At 36.7% G+C, this 15376-nt stretch overlaps 1 protein-coding gene across 3 annotated transcripts in view; it reads left to right on the top strand.

Moving 5' to 3' along the window:
• Window positions 1–15376, top strand: part of LOC136864384 (hippocampus abundant transcript 1 protein) — a 262341-nt gene that overhangs the window by 143540 nt on the left and 103425 nt on the right. For all 3 annotated transcript variants that reach the window (XM_067141316.2, XM_067141315.2, XM_067141314.2), the window contains 2 exons: window positions 7311–7529; window positions 7621–7734. In XM_067141316.2, the coding sequence (XP_066997417.1) occupies window positions 7311–7529; window positions 7621–7734 (333 nt within the window). The remainder of the gene's footprint in view (window positions 1–7310; window positions 7530–7620; window positions 7735–15376) is intronic.

Genomic DNA, 15376 nt, shown 5'->3' with positions numbered 1-15376 from the left:
AGAATGGTGTGGCCAGGTTGTTTGAAGCAGGAAAATAGTAACATAATCATTGTAGGCTGCTCTTGTCACCTAATTAATCTTGCTGCAGAGAAGGGTGCGGCGTCCTTGCCCGTAAATGTAGATGAAAGTATAATCAATATATTATCTTGAAAGGAGTGCAAAGAGTAAAGAAGAGTTCAGAGAATTTCAGACTTTACACAACACAGATGTCAGGAAAATTCTGAAGCATGTGCCTAATCGATTATCACTAAGAAGGTGTTTAGATAGGATATTGTTGCAGTTACTTTATTCAGGAGCAAAATTGTGAGTAAGGATTCTCAGATGGGAACTTTGAAGACTTACAAAATTCCTAAGCACAGTCTGAGTGCAGATGTGTCTTGTTTGTCTGAAAAGGTGAAGCATTGTCATAACATTTCACCACACTCCTCAGTTAACAGGAAAACCCAGTCATCAGTTTCACTAAAAAATATGAAATTACTGATGACACTAAGAACCATGCATTGTTACGTGAAGAATGACTGTTCATGTTCCTTTCATAAAATTTGCATAAATCTTTTTGCCTTTTTCTCTCAAGTTTTATGGATATCTTTGAGAATCCAAACGTAGCTCTTCAGTCAAGTATGCCGCACATCCACTTATTGAGGTCAGTTTTGGAGGAACTATTGAAGAATGGGATGGCAAGGTTTGTGAAACCACATGTTATTAAAAGCACCTCCTCTCTCCTTGATGTAGATTTGATTATCATACTCCAGCAAGTCAAAAGGATGATTGTGGTCTGATGATAGAGAAATCTGCATTTGTTTTGGTGAACAGTTTAAAGTCTGAGGAAAAGTGCATATTCTTTAAGTCTGTTAGAAATTGTTTCTCTTCATCATGTGACTACATGATACACAAATTTCCGTTCAAAGATGAAGTTTTAATTAATGCAGAAGTTGCAAATATTTCTGCTATAAGTAAGGCATCATTTTCTAGTCTTAGAGTTTTCATTAACAAGTTTCTGAATATTCTGACTAGTGATATGGAACATTTAGATAAAGAAACTGATATTCTGCACTCCCAGTTCTGTAACTTTCAGCTCGAAGAAACAGACCTGGCAGAAGGAAGAATTGATGTTCAGTGGGCATTGTTAGGTCGGATGAAATCAGCTGATGGTGTACTTAAATATGACAGGCTCTCTAAGGTGATGCTTGCTATTTTATCAATTCCACATAGTAATGCAGAATGTGAAAGGATTTTTAGCAGAGTCACAAAGACAAAAACACAGTTCAGATCCTTGCTGTCTGAACAAGCTTTGGAGAAACTTGTAAGCTTAAAATCAGTTCAGCAAGGCAAGTGCTTTGAGCAAAAATTTGGTTCTGAGTTTCTGAAGAGGGCTAAGTCAGGTACGGGTGTGTTGAACAACAAATAGTCGTAATGTGATCAGCATGTTGAAGGATGAGAAGTCATGTTCCTGAAGTTCAGGTATGTCCAGTATTTAGTATTCACATATAAATAATGAAAAAAAAAAAAAAAAAAAAAATGTAGGCCAAATAGAGTTGTTAATGTATTGAATTATAATGAATTAGTACATGTGCCAAATTTCTCCTGATTTTTTACTTTTGAAAGTTGGTATGTCTGGCTTTGTCTCTCTTCCTTATCATGATTTAATTTTTTCCTTTAAGGATGTGACCTCATTTTTAATTCTTTCTACGTCTATGTTTACTAGACACTGAAATTCCACAATTTTGTAATATATTTGATGTAACTGTCTGAAGCTTGCTCTGCATGTCCTCCTGACTGGCTATGATTGAGTCAGTGACCCCTGAGCAAGTTTTTCTCCTTGTACTAGAGTTAAATTTACTCCAATGATATTATCTTCTTCCCTTATCGAGTACATTTCTTGTTTAATGGTCTGCATGGCCTCTCTCAGCTCTCCTCCAGATTTTTCTTGTGAATCTCTTTTCTCTTATTTCTCTGGGCAAAATCTCTTGAGCTTCCATCATCTCCTTCTGGGTGATTTCATGAGCTTCTCATAACTCTCTTCAGAAAGTCTCTTGCGTTTCTGGCCATTTTAGTACGTTTTAGTGCAATTCTTGACAAGAACTTTCTTGACTTTCTTGTTGAGTCTGCAGTGACAGAACACCTTCCTGAATTTCATGTTTCGCCTTCTCTTGTGCTTTCTTCATTTCAGTCTTACTCTAAGTAATTTCTCCTCTAATGGATTGTATACCCTTGCCTAACTCTTCCCTTAATATCTCAAATAGAGCTTTAACTTTCTTAATTGTACTCATAATTGTACATACATACATACATACATACATACATACATACATACATACATACATACATACATACATACATACATACATACATGCATCATCATTATAGACCGTTATGCCTTTCAGCGTTCAGTATGCAAGCCTCTGTGAATTTACTAAACGTCGCCACAATCCTCTGTTTGCAACAAGTGCTGTGGCCTCATTTAGTCCTATACCTCTTATCTTTAAATCGTTAGAAACTGTGTCTGACCATTGTCGTCTTGGTCTCCCTCTACTTCTCTTACCCTCCATAACAGAGTCCATATTCTCCTAGGTAACCTATCCTCCTCCATTTGCCTCACATGATCCCACCACTGAAGCCAGTTTATGCGTACAGCTTCATCCACAATTGTAATTGTGATTGAATCTAACCTCATTATTTATATAATAAATGATAGTTAAACTTTAAGTAAGATATATCAACGATATAACAATAATATTCCACGTTTATTAGCGATTCCCCCACGCAGTAATCCCATGACCATTCCAAGGAGAACTATGTTTAACAAAAACAAATGTGACCGAGCTCGATAGCTGCAGTCGCTTAAGTGCGGCCAGTATCCAGTAATCGAGAGATAGTGGGTTCGAAACCCACTGTCGGCAGCCTTGAAGATGGTTTTTCGTGGTTTCCCATTTTCACTCCAGGCAACTGCTGGGGCTGCACCTCAATTAAGGCCACGGCCGCTTCCTTCATATTCCTAGGCTTTTCACATCCCATCGTCGCCAGAAGACCTATCTGTGTCGGTGTGACGTAATGCAAAAAGCAAATAAATAAAAATAAAACAAATAGGAATTCCAATACCGTGTTTGTTTGGTATATCATCATATAAACTATAGTTAACTATTCATTATACCACTGCCTTACATTGTATTCCTATTTTACACTGTTCCAGAATAATCTCAAACCTAACCATATGCCATCCATATAGAACCATCGTAATCTCAATCAGCAACATTGATGTATCACCTACAATAGTGACTTCCTTGTGGTAGCTAGTTTGTCGCATTGGTCGCAGCTTATGAATGAAATAATTCTCTAATGGTAGCTAGGTCTCGATGTTGCTTGTCTTATATAAATTATATTTGTCTCATGGTAGTTATGCTTTCGCATTGGGCGCCACATATAAACTATACGTGTTATGCACCCGTACAGTTGGAGGCATGGGTCTCGGCACTCAGGGCCTTTCCCAGGTCCTTTTACCAACGAGAACAGTCTGAAAGTTATGTAAGCCACAGCTAGTCAAAGGTGCAACCATGCTGATTAATAAGTGAGATCGCATATGATGTAAAGTTGATCAACATCCAAGATAACATGAAAACATGGTTGTGGTTGGTGTCGTATTGGGCGATCATTGTTCAAAATGAAGGATTTAATCTAATAGAATGGATAATTCCGGTGATTTTACATCTGATGGCCTATTGTGAACTTATTCTTGTACCATTCTAGTATACCAAATAGTTGTATCTAAGCATGACTGTAATTCCCATTTTTACATATTCATGATATTCAGAACATATTGTATACTAATAGATGAAATATTATACATGGTCATGGATGGTTGGATATACCTACTCTACACAGAAAACGATTGAGATATTCATGTCGTTTTTTAATTCAATAAATCCCTATGCTATTACCTCAACAAAACTAAAGAATATAATTAGGTTGAAGGCTAAAAGAGAAAAATGATAAGAATAAGAATTAATTACTCTGACAGTGTCCAAGCCACTAATTGAAATTATCATTTAAGTTACTCGTGCAAAATAAGGGGGTAATGATTATTAAAATTAGCCCTTTACAACATAATGCAGTGGAAAATCAATTGCATTGTTTGGCAAGTATCATTGTCCTGTTACACGAACACTAGTTTACATCAATCTTTAATTTGCTTTCTTTCAGCTTCTAAAATGTAACAATGTCCATATGTCGGTTAATATTTGTTGAATTTCGGATATATAGGTATAGCCATTTTATCATGAAATGGCGTATGGCTTTTAGTGCCGGGAGTGTCAGAGGACAAGTTCGGCTCGCCAGATGCAGGTCTTTTGATTTGACGCCTGTAGGCGACCTGCGCGTTGTGATGAGGAGCTGCTGTGCCAGTGAAATTAACCAGTGATGGTTAAAATTCCCGACCCTGCCGGGAATCGAACCCGGGACCCCTGTGACCAAAGGCCAGCACGCTAACCATTTAGCCATGGAGCCGGACGTTTTATCATATAAATATAGGCTACTTCAAGATTTTGAAATTATTCTGTTATATATCCCATTTACCAATACTAATTTCGAAGTCAGATTTTATAAACTTTCCATTACTCAGATTTGTTTCCATAACAAGATCCTACCTAATAACGTTCGTCCCATGGTAAAATAAATGAAATTGAAGTTTAATCTAACCTACTACAAACATACATTTGCCTTGAGGATGTCTACACACATGGAAGACATAACACAATGGTATAAACATATACATCTGAGGATATATCTCCTTAATGAAATGACAAAATAACACAAAAGGCAATAAAATCACATTGGGCAAATGAAACAAATAAAACAACAAAACAACACACCTCTGAGGCACACTACAACTTAACCTAGAATTAATTACTATTAAATAAGTGGCTGATGTCCTCACAGTTGTATGTGCTGTTTGATTAATTAGCAATGGTGTCATTTAAATCTCATCTCAGTATTAAATAATATGGCCCAAACGTAGCGGTAATAATCAAATAATATGCCATCTTCAGCAAAAACATGTGATTAACAGGTAAATGACCATGCAGTTGGGCTGGTGGTGGCTTATAAATGATAATTCTTGACCTCGGTTCTGTCAACATGTCATTCAACTTGTCCAGAATTGTGGAATATAGGTGTTCAAGACCTCTGTTATGTGGGACATGAACGTGGCATATTGGGTAACTCGTCTGTTAGGGGCAAGTGTACATGTCAAAATACATATAACGTAACATTGGGACTGGAATGAGGAACATCAGACACTCAGGCTTAAACTAAAATATGCCATAAACTCAAGAACATCTCGCATATCGTACTTCATTTACTAAATGCTCACAGTTCAAGTTTAAATATAATCTACACCTTTGGTGTGTCTCGAAGAATCTGCTGCTACCAACATAATAATAATAATAATAATATAATCGTTGTTTCCATCGATACCGGTACTCATTAGCACATTACCGCGCCCAATAAATCATTCAAACGAAAACCAACAAATATCTACTGTATGTCATAGGATATAAACTTCATGGTATTGATCCGTATTGAATTGTGATCACAATAATAATTGAACTTATATTTTAATGGTCCACCTTTTCAGTACTATATTATGCAATGTTTACAAGGCTGAAACTAGTTCCAAGATTAAAAATGTAATGTAAACATTGCATAATATAGTATTGAAAAGGTGGACCATTAAAACATAAGTTTAAATATATATGTGCCAAACACCAATCATAAATTTATATATTCTGAAAAAAATTCAACGAGGAATACACAACTATGATTTACTGCTACTAGTTATCGCCAATCTTTCCATTCAGTTCCAACTTACCGGGCGAGTTGGCCGTGCGCGTAGAGGCGCGCGGCTGTGAGCTTGCATCCGGGAGATAGTAGGTTCGAATCCCACTATCGGCAGCCCTGAAGATGGTTTTCCGTGGTTTCCCATTTTCACACCAGGCAAATGCTGGGGCTGTACCTTAATTAAGGCCACGGCCGCTTCCTTCCAACTCCTAGGCCTTTCCTATCCCATCGTCGCCATAAGACCTATCTGTGTCGGTGCGACGTAAAGCCCCTAGCAAAAAAAAAAGTTCCAACTTGGAGTTTTAACACCGAAAGCTTTAGTTTTTAACAACAACAACAACTGATTAATCCTCTACTTTTCAACACAGCCAAATAATCGAATAAAAGAATCTGCCTTTAATACGCCTTCTCTAATACCTTCAGAGAGTATAGTTTTAATAATTTTGACATGTGACACCACCAGCATACTGTCGCGGCTTAGATATTTTCCTCTTCCATGGCCTTCATCACTTACTTTCGTTGGTTTCGTCTAATATAATATGCTAATTACAACGTACTTAATATTCAGATTAATACTAAATGGTTATTATGCACATGATTAAACTGCTCTGATAGCTTTAGCGTCCAAATCTCATTGTTAAAATTTTCTCTTCGGTAGTATTTATATTACTGCCGTCGCGTATAACTGTACCAAACAAGGAGCCTTTTAAGTCCGGCGCCATGTTGGAGGGAACTCTGCCGCGCTCAATTCCTCGCATGTGCATTCTCACTATTTCAGTTCGTATTTCTAATTTACATCACGGGAAATTGGCACATTATCTCTATTCCATTCTTGCCATGCTTTCTCCTTTAACAACCTTCTTCACATTTTCATTCCACCAAAGTACTTACATCCTATAGGCGTTAAAATCGATTTTGTTTTTAAAATGTGTTTCTTAGAGTCTTTGGAATTTTTAGTTTTCAATTATGGCTATTTTGTTTTCAAATGTGCCCCACTTAGTGCAAGGAACCATCAAGATACGCACTTTCTCAGCAGTTTACACAATATTTAAAGATGAGCCTAAATAGAAGGATGGTTTATTACTTGGAAAACCTATTATATTGTCCATATCGTTTGCCTCCGTAGCATAACTGTTAGTGTTATCAGCTGCCATCTTCGGAGGCCCGGGTTCGATTTCTGGTACTACCACAAATTTAAGAATGGCGGGAGGGCTGGTATATTGTTGAAATGGTACATGCAGCTCACCTCCATTGGGGGTGTTCCTGAAAAAGAACTGCATCTCCTCGGGGTGAGGACACAAGTTTACTTTTATTTGTCGTGCAAATCAAGAGTTTGTAACTATATGACCATACTAGGTTCTAATGAAGATATTATTTATCATTTAATGTTCTCCTAAACAAAGGTTATACAAATGGAGCAATACGTACAGTTACTCTGATGTAAGCAGAAGGAAGTTGACATTTGTGTATTGTTGCAGGTTTCTGCCACTTTCGCAGCAAGCATGGTTATCAGTCCCGCACTAGGCGCTTACATGATGGATGCATACAGTGTTAACTTAGTAGTTGCTCTGGCTACTGCAATTGCCATTTTGGATGTCTTCTTCATCCTGGTGGCTGTGCCAGAATCGCTGCCAGAGAAAGTAAGACCTTCTTCATGGGGTGCACCTATTTCGTGGGAGCAAGCTGATCCATTTGCTGTGAGTACTTTAATTGAATTCCACACATCTTGTTGAAAACAGTTTTCATTTTTGTGGCATGTTGTAATGTTATTGGTTTGCATTGTTTCAGGCTCTCCGTAAAGTAGGAAAGGATCATACAATCCTGATGTTGTGTGTTACAGTATTTCTATCATATTTACCTGAAGCCGGACAGTATTCTTGTATATTTGTGTACCTTAAGTTGGTAAGTTTTGCTAAAAACTTAGAAAAGTACTATTTTTAATGTATTTACGCTAAAAATCTCTCATTTCATATTTGGAAGAGGTGAATACAGATTTTTTAATGTTTATATTTTTGATCAGTCATTTATGTGATGCTGTAGACAGAGTAGTAATTGATAACTTCTAACATACAGTACTTGATTTTTTTCTTTTTAGTCCATTTGTCCTCTTCCACATCATACATGTTATCAGATGCATTAGTTTATACTTCCACTACCACGAGACACAATATTGTAATCTCTGATTCCTTACGTTGCACATATCTGATCATTCAAATTTATGAAATCATCTATATCTACCTTAGCGTTAAGCTTTTTGCAAATCTTCTAATACGTATCAGAGACTAACACCTCCTGCCCACATTTCAGGAGCAGTTACCCACTTTTCGGGAACAGTGTACAATGCAACCATTACTGCATGTATGATCTTCCAGGTTGTATTGAAAGATGCAAAATTTATGATAGCACTATAACACACCTGTTAGAGAACACATTTAAAACGAGAATGGCACATTTTATTCTACAAGAACGTTCTCATATTCTATTAAATTACTTTTAAAACGTGTGTACATGTACAGTTGAACAACCAAACATTGACGCATGAAAATTTTTGATATCTTATATCGGGTATCATCGGGCAGTACAGCTACAACAAAAGGTTATGCAACTCGATTATTGTTAAACGACACATTCCTGAACAAATGCAACTGTCAGTCCTTGGTTATCAGTAGAGCTCTTATTTGTATGTACTATCAGAGTGTGAAATATGTACATAACAGTGTAATAAATACCAGTGAAATATGTAATATTTATAAAATATGTAGTAGTATTAGTGCATTATATTTGCAAAAATTTTTGTGCATTTCTTTTATTATGACTTACGGTTATGATATGAGAATACCTCCATACTTCATGACAAAGTTATCGTTGTTGCTTTAGATAATTTATATAGTCTACTACTTTCTAATTTTGACAGTAAGTATATTTACTTATTAAATAATAAAATTAAAAGTACTTCAGATATATAAAAAGAATGTCATGTACTGTACATCACTGAGTGTGTGTCCAACTCTTGTCCTGTTTCTCCACAGGGTTGGGTATGAAGTGAGATGAATATTCGTAGAGAGTTTTTATAACCAAATGACCCTCCTGACCTCAACCTTATCAGAGGAGTTAATGAGATGAAATGAATGACGTGATATATAACAGTAGAAAGGGAAGGAGTTCAACTGGATGGCGGCATTTAGGCCAATCCTGTCGAATAGCACCAAGGGGTCTGTTCAAGGCTTAATGTCCCCATCCGATATACAAATCACCATTAACAGCATCATATGCCCTCACCCCATACAAACACTGCGGTGAGGTTTTTTGTAAATCAATCCAGGATTTTGACACACAATCTAGTGATTAGAAATTGTATACCACCACCTCTCCTGCCGGCCAACATTCTGATTCAAACTTAAGAACTTCATTATGTATCTGTATTGAACCGAGAATAGAATAGGAACACTGGGACCGATGACCATAGGTGTTGGATCCACCTTTTCAATACAAAACAATACTATAATATTTAAATTTAAACATTTAATTAGTAAATGGAACTAGTTTCAATGTTTTTAAAATATTATAGCATTGTTTTGTATTGAAAATGTGGACCCATTAGTTTGTTCCTATTCAGCATTCTGATGGTGAGACTTTTTTTTGACCAACGGGACTTAGACCAGCTAAGCATGGTGTCAGTCCATATGCTTTATGTCTTAACGATCATGGCCATCAGGTTTATTTTAATAACTAATTTTCTGTTCTCGCCCTGAAAATGAATGTTACAAAATATAGTTAATATTGTTTATCCGTCTTACTAATAAAAAGACCTTATACAGTTGTTTAACTCTTGTTTAGTTAAACAGTGAATAAACCCTGTATAAGCGTTTTACATTTTTCTTACTAATAAACTAGGTATACGCATTGTATTACTATACAGCACGTATATACTCATTCCATGGCGTAGGAATCTCTTCCTGCAGTTCACTGACGTATTTCGCACGTTCACCGCCTTTATGATCGCTTCTGCTGGTTATCTACGAGCAAAACTTTCCGGAAAGTCACACAGTAGCACGACATATCGAAAAGGCAGTTTGCAACACTAAGTGAGACAGCTGGAAATTGGCTTATACTAATATCAACATTTCTTCAGCTTGCTTGTGTAATGAACGCCAAAAAAAGAAATGGAGAGGCTTAAGAAAAGATCAATAGCTCCTAACTGGGATAGTACGGAAAACGCAAGCAAATGTAATTGAATCGGCGAGTTGAAAAGGGTACACATTCCGAAATCCTTACTTTTCAGGAGAAAGGAAAACCTGTTTTGTAGCTAAACGAAAGGTTTGATCAAAAAAGTTTCTATTAGGCATTTATACATCATATTTCTGCGTATTCAACTACAAAGTATGGAAATCAAAATCCGTATGGTTTTCATGTTATGCCATTTTTTTATCTCGAGGAATATGTCCCATTTTATAGGTACTCAAATTTGAGAAAGATCTTTGTTGGGTCAGATAATGTATAATAAACTCGCAATATCAAAAGTCTATTAAGCAGTAACACATTTTTACACAAAAATACGCCCAACCATAATTTATTTTATAGTTATTCATTGCCATTCCGTCTCTTTAAAGTGTTTTACTTTACGAAGATGTCTAGCGTCCATAACCTCTGAACGGTGTATGTCTTCTATGTTTAAAATATCGTGAAGATCATCAACGTTATCATCCATTCTTTCGATGTTAAATGGATAAGTCGAATATTTCACCTCGATTATATTACTGTAGACAATAAATACCACAAAAATAAACTGCTCACTCGTTTCTTTTTCCGGTACTCGCTGCTATACAATGCTTATACAAGGGTCCTGGTCTGTATAAGCAATCCAATGAATAACTATAACAGATGTATACACAGGAGGCTTATACACGATTTATTAGTAACGAATTTCACATAAACGGTGTATAAACCTTGTATAAAAGTTATACACCGTTTATTAGTAAGACGGATACAAACATGTTATATTCTTTGCATAATATGTAAAATATGTAATATTACTAAGAATATGTACAAATATATAAAATGGAACCCAAGTATAACCGTATCAGTAGCACAATTGAAGCACGCCACCGAACAACGCTATATAGTATATTTTTGGACAAATTGAGTTCATGGCGGAACACTGATTCTTCCTGTTCTGAGGCACGAAACATGGTAGGATGTTATTTACAAGCACCTAGTTGTTAGTCTGTAAGTTTTACGCTAGGTGGAATAACGCTGTATGGCACAATGGAATCTACAACATGGCGAGTGAGGGAGATATTGTTTTGTGTCCTAGTGGTGTAAACCGACTGAACAGATGAAGAAACCGTAAAGTGAACGTGAGTGAGTGGAAGGATATTAAGTGTAAGACATTGAGGGATCAGGGGAAAGCATATATAAGTTGACAAGGAACAGTCTCCATAACAGAGACAGTGACTTAAAAATCATGAAGATTATGTGGTCAAAAATTGTCCAGTGGTGATCCAACTGCATTGATTGCTTGCTTGCTTGCGAGTCCCATAACATTCTTTGTCCAAGGGTAAGATACACTATATTAAACAAAAACCAGGCGACATCAATGAACAGTGTTTCGGCAGGTACTCTGCCACAGAATCTTCCTTCCTTGTATGTAAGCCCACTTTCCTTCAGCAAAGAAAAGAAAAATGATTTATTAGACATGTGCAAGTATCTGAGCGCAGAATAGAGGAATTTTAATGACAATCTCCTCTCTGAAGACTAGCATGCTGTTTTCACTTCATGGAGTATTGTATACATTGATATGGTTGCATTCTTTGGTTTTTATTTGGTTTTCTTGTCAATTCTTAATTATTGTTTAATGGTTTAATAGTCCATGTCTGTCTTAATTTTTCCATGTTAGTCAGACTATCTGTTTGGAGTATTGATGAAGATATCAATTATTTTCAAAGTAATATCAGTAATTATACCAGATATATTTAATATTAACTGATAAATATAGTGTAAGGTGCATTGTGTTGGTGTAATAAATGTACTCTCTGTGTAATGAAGTACACCTCTTCAGTGATGCCTAGGCCATCTATGACAGCTGACGGTGGAGCTGTTGAGGATCCGGCCAGCCTTAGGGCTGAAGACTGAACATACACACACATGTTAACATACTGTATGTTGTGTTTGCTTTGGAACAACGCTGTACTGGCAGCCGTGTGCAGCATTGCTCCACTATATTGAGATTTCAAGCAGGTGTTGGACTGTCATTGGAGCAGCATTGGCTGGCTATTGAACCAAGAATTATATTTAATTGTTTTAAAGCCAAAAATTAATATATGTGCGATGAAAAATAGTTTTCTTTGTATCTATTCATTCTGATAAAAGCATTGTTCTGTGGTGTGCTTCAGTTCAACATTTTTCATTTTCAGTTGTGTACAAGTTAAGGAATGGAATATGCAATTACATAAGAATCTGGGCCCTAGTGTTCATTGAGGAGGTACGGGGTTTGAGTGTGGGTATAGGCAATTAAAAAAAAAAAAACTGGATTCTGTTGCTCTACTGTGTAACTAACCATTCTAACAGTCATTGCATTTCCACTCTGAATGCTTGCAATGAGCATGTAGTTTATCATCACTGGCTCCTCAAAGCACTGTTATAGAGGTGTAAATATGCTACATGCCATGCACCACAGGGAATAGCCTTACAATATTAAGCATGTTTATGCGACTGGCGGTTAGCTTTGAGGAAGCATATCCACCTGTCAAGGTGAAAACCAGGGTTCGAGTCCTGTTTTATGTATTACTTTTTTTTTTTTAACTTCTAGAGTGGTGTGTTTCTTGTGTTTATTTCTAGTCATTGCAAAATCTGGCATTGTGCTTTTAATTAGGTCATTCATAAAAAGGACTGTTTCAGACATGATGTAATATCTTGTCCAGTATCCATTGGTTTTAAGAACTTCTCGGAGCTGACATGGCATTGATTCAACAACTTTCCTAAAGAATTCCTCTTCGAGGGCGATCTCATCCCACACAACCACTCATATGGATTTTCTTGCACAAACTATATTATGTCATCTGGATAGTTCTCACACTCGGAACCACAATATTCTGCAGAATGTCCAAATATTGGTTTAATGTGAGACACTCATCTATCTGATGAAACACTCCAGCCCCATCAAACAGTATTCAACCCCCCAGCATGACACAAATATGCGACCACTGTGTGATCACTGGGAAAATATCTTTTGTGGTATTGGGCTCCCTGTGGCCTGTAAGCATGAACTGTCCAGTCCTCGGCTGAACTGAAAAAAAAAATCTTGTCAGAGAAGAACACATGATCCCAATAACTATTACATTCCTTCTCAGCAAAGCCGCACTGATTGAACATCTGTTCATCGAGAGGGACTCTTTGGCACCAACTTTCCTTCAAACGAGTCCAGCTTCTTGTAATTGTTCATGGACCGTGTATGGACATTGGTCACCTGCATGAGCTCTGCAGAGTTTCAGAATGGGTTCTCCTGTGAAGTTTCAAATAACCTGTTGTCTTCTTCCCTAGTAGAAACATCAGTGCCTGGTAGACATCCAATGTCCCCAAACACCCGTGACTGCTGTATCAATCTTTGAGCTGCCCTATGCAAAACACCATACTAAATCATTGCTTCATGAATGCTAAAATTGTCGTGTTGGACGAGAACGACCACTTGCTCTCTTTCTGCGTACAAATAATGTGCCATATCAGAATGGAGTGAAACATTTAGCATCAAAGTTAACTTGGTCAAAACAAAAAGAAAGAAAGATCATTCACGTTGATATTTGAACTTTAGTTGTTATGGTAGGCACAAATTTTGTAGCCTACAGCTGACCTACTGCACTACTTGAGAGCATGCCTTGTGCTTATAATTTCATCATGCTGTATGCAAGTGCATGTCATGAGAAGAGAGAAAGGAGAGGGTAGAGTGAGAGCGACTGACACATTAACTAAGAACTACAGGCCATGTTGCGGAACGAATCCAGCTGACCTTACAAAGCTGAAGTGGACTTTGTAATATATCACATCTCCAGAGATGCAACCATTTTTTTAATTGTTCAACTGTATAATATTGTTTACTTTGCATAAATTTGTCAATAGTTATGAATGGGTGATATTATGAACAAATGTGAAAAACTGTTCGTGAGTCCCTATTCGACACTTCAATAGAATCAGAAATATTTTCTGAACTTATCCTGTTGTACACATCTATTCTCTCCAGTCTCTGTGTCGGGACTAAGCTCAAGTTATTGGCTTTACTGGTTTTGTCCATAGCTTGCTGGTTGCTAACATAAACTAGTTGATTGGGGTGTGATGTTATGTGATTATAGTCGATATGTCTTTACATGTATAAGAACAAATTTTTAATGACCTATTGTTCAGTAATGAATTAAGAGTACTTTGTATAACTTTATTTTCAGTGATAAAATAATAGCCTAATATGAGGCCCTGAGTTTCCCTGAACTTCAAGGAGTAATTTCTATGTGCTGCAAGACCCATCTCTTGGCAATAACTTGAACTACTAGCATTTAGAAGTTAGTACAGTACAGTTCTGTATGTCTGCTTTCGGTCCAAAATAGCCTCATATGGAACAGTTTCATAAGTCGTGCCAGTGAATAAAGAGCTAAAGATTAAGGTAGTGTGAAATATGTTTGAACAAAATTTGAATAACCATATTTAGTAGCTTGTAGGACCCACTTCTCAGTAATTACTTCCAAAATTTGGGTCATCTGTAGGTGCAAACTTAATAAAAATTCATTATTATGGGGAAGGGAGTGGTGTCAAAATAAGCTGTTTAATTTTGATGCTGCATACCTGGCAAGAGCTGGATGAGGGAAATGAAGGATGATATGAGATACTTCATTAAAATAAATGAAGTTTACATCTGCTATCAATAATTAATCGCCACTAACATCCCACGCTGCGATAATTTCCACTTAGACCAAAGGCGTTACCATATTGTGATGTATCGTTGTGGCCAATAGAACAAGGAGAGCATGCAGCTAGAATACAAACCCCTTTTCTGTAATGCAAAAATCCTTGTTCAGTCATCAATCAATCATCAATGATCTGCATTTAGGGCTGTCAGCCAGGTGGCAGATTCTCTGTCAGTTGTTCACCTAGCTTTTTCTTAAAAGTTTTCAAAGAACTTGGAAATTTATTGACTATTTGTTCCAATTCTTCCCTTTGAAGTCCAGCATTATATGATGATCATTGCTACTTTTAAAAGCTCTGCTTAAGCTTATTCATCTACTAATTTCATTCCACACCATCTCTCCACTGACAGCTCAGAACATATCATATAGTTGAACATCTTGTGGCCTTACTCCCAAGTCCTCCCAGCCCAAAGTTTGCAACATTTTCTTAATACTACTCCTTTGTCGGAAATCACTCAGAAAAAATTGTGCTTCTTTGCTTTTGATCTCTTGCAGTTCTCGTATAAAGTAGTCCTGGTCCTGTTATAAGAATATTTATTCACCATTGATCATTTACATGAAATAGGTTTTGTCATCCAATACTACAGTATTATTTA

The sequence above is a fragment of the Anabrus simplex genome, chromosome 2 (assembly GCF_040414725.1).
Source record: "Anabrus simplex isolate iqAnaSimp1 chromosome 2, ASM4041472v1, whole genome shotgun sequence".
Taxonomy (NCBI): Eukaryota; Metazoa; Arthropoda; class Insecta; order Orthoptera; family Tettigoniidae; genus Anabrus; species Anabrus simplex.
The sequence above is the reverse complement of the archived record's forward strand: the minus strand, read 5'-3'. Positions and strand labels throughout refer to the sequence as shown.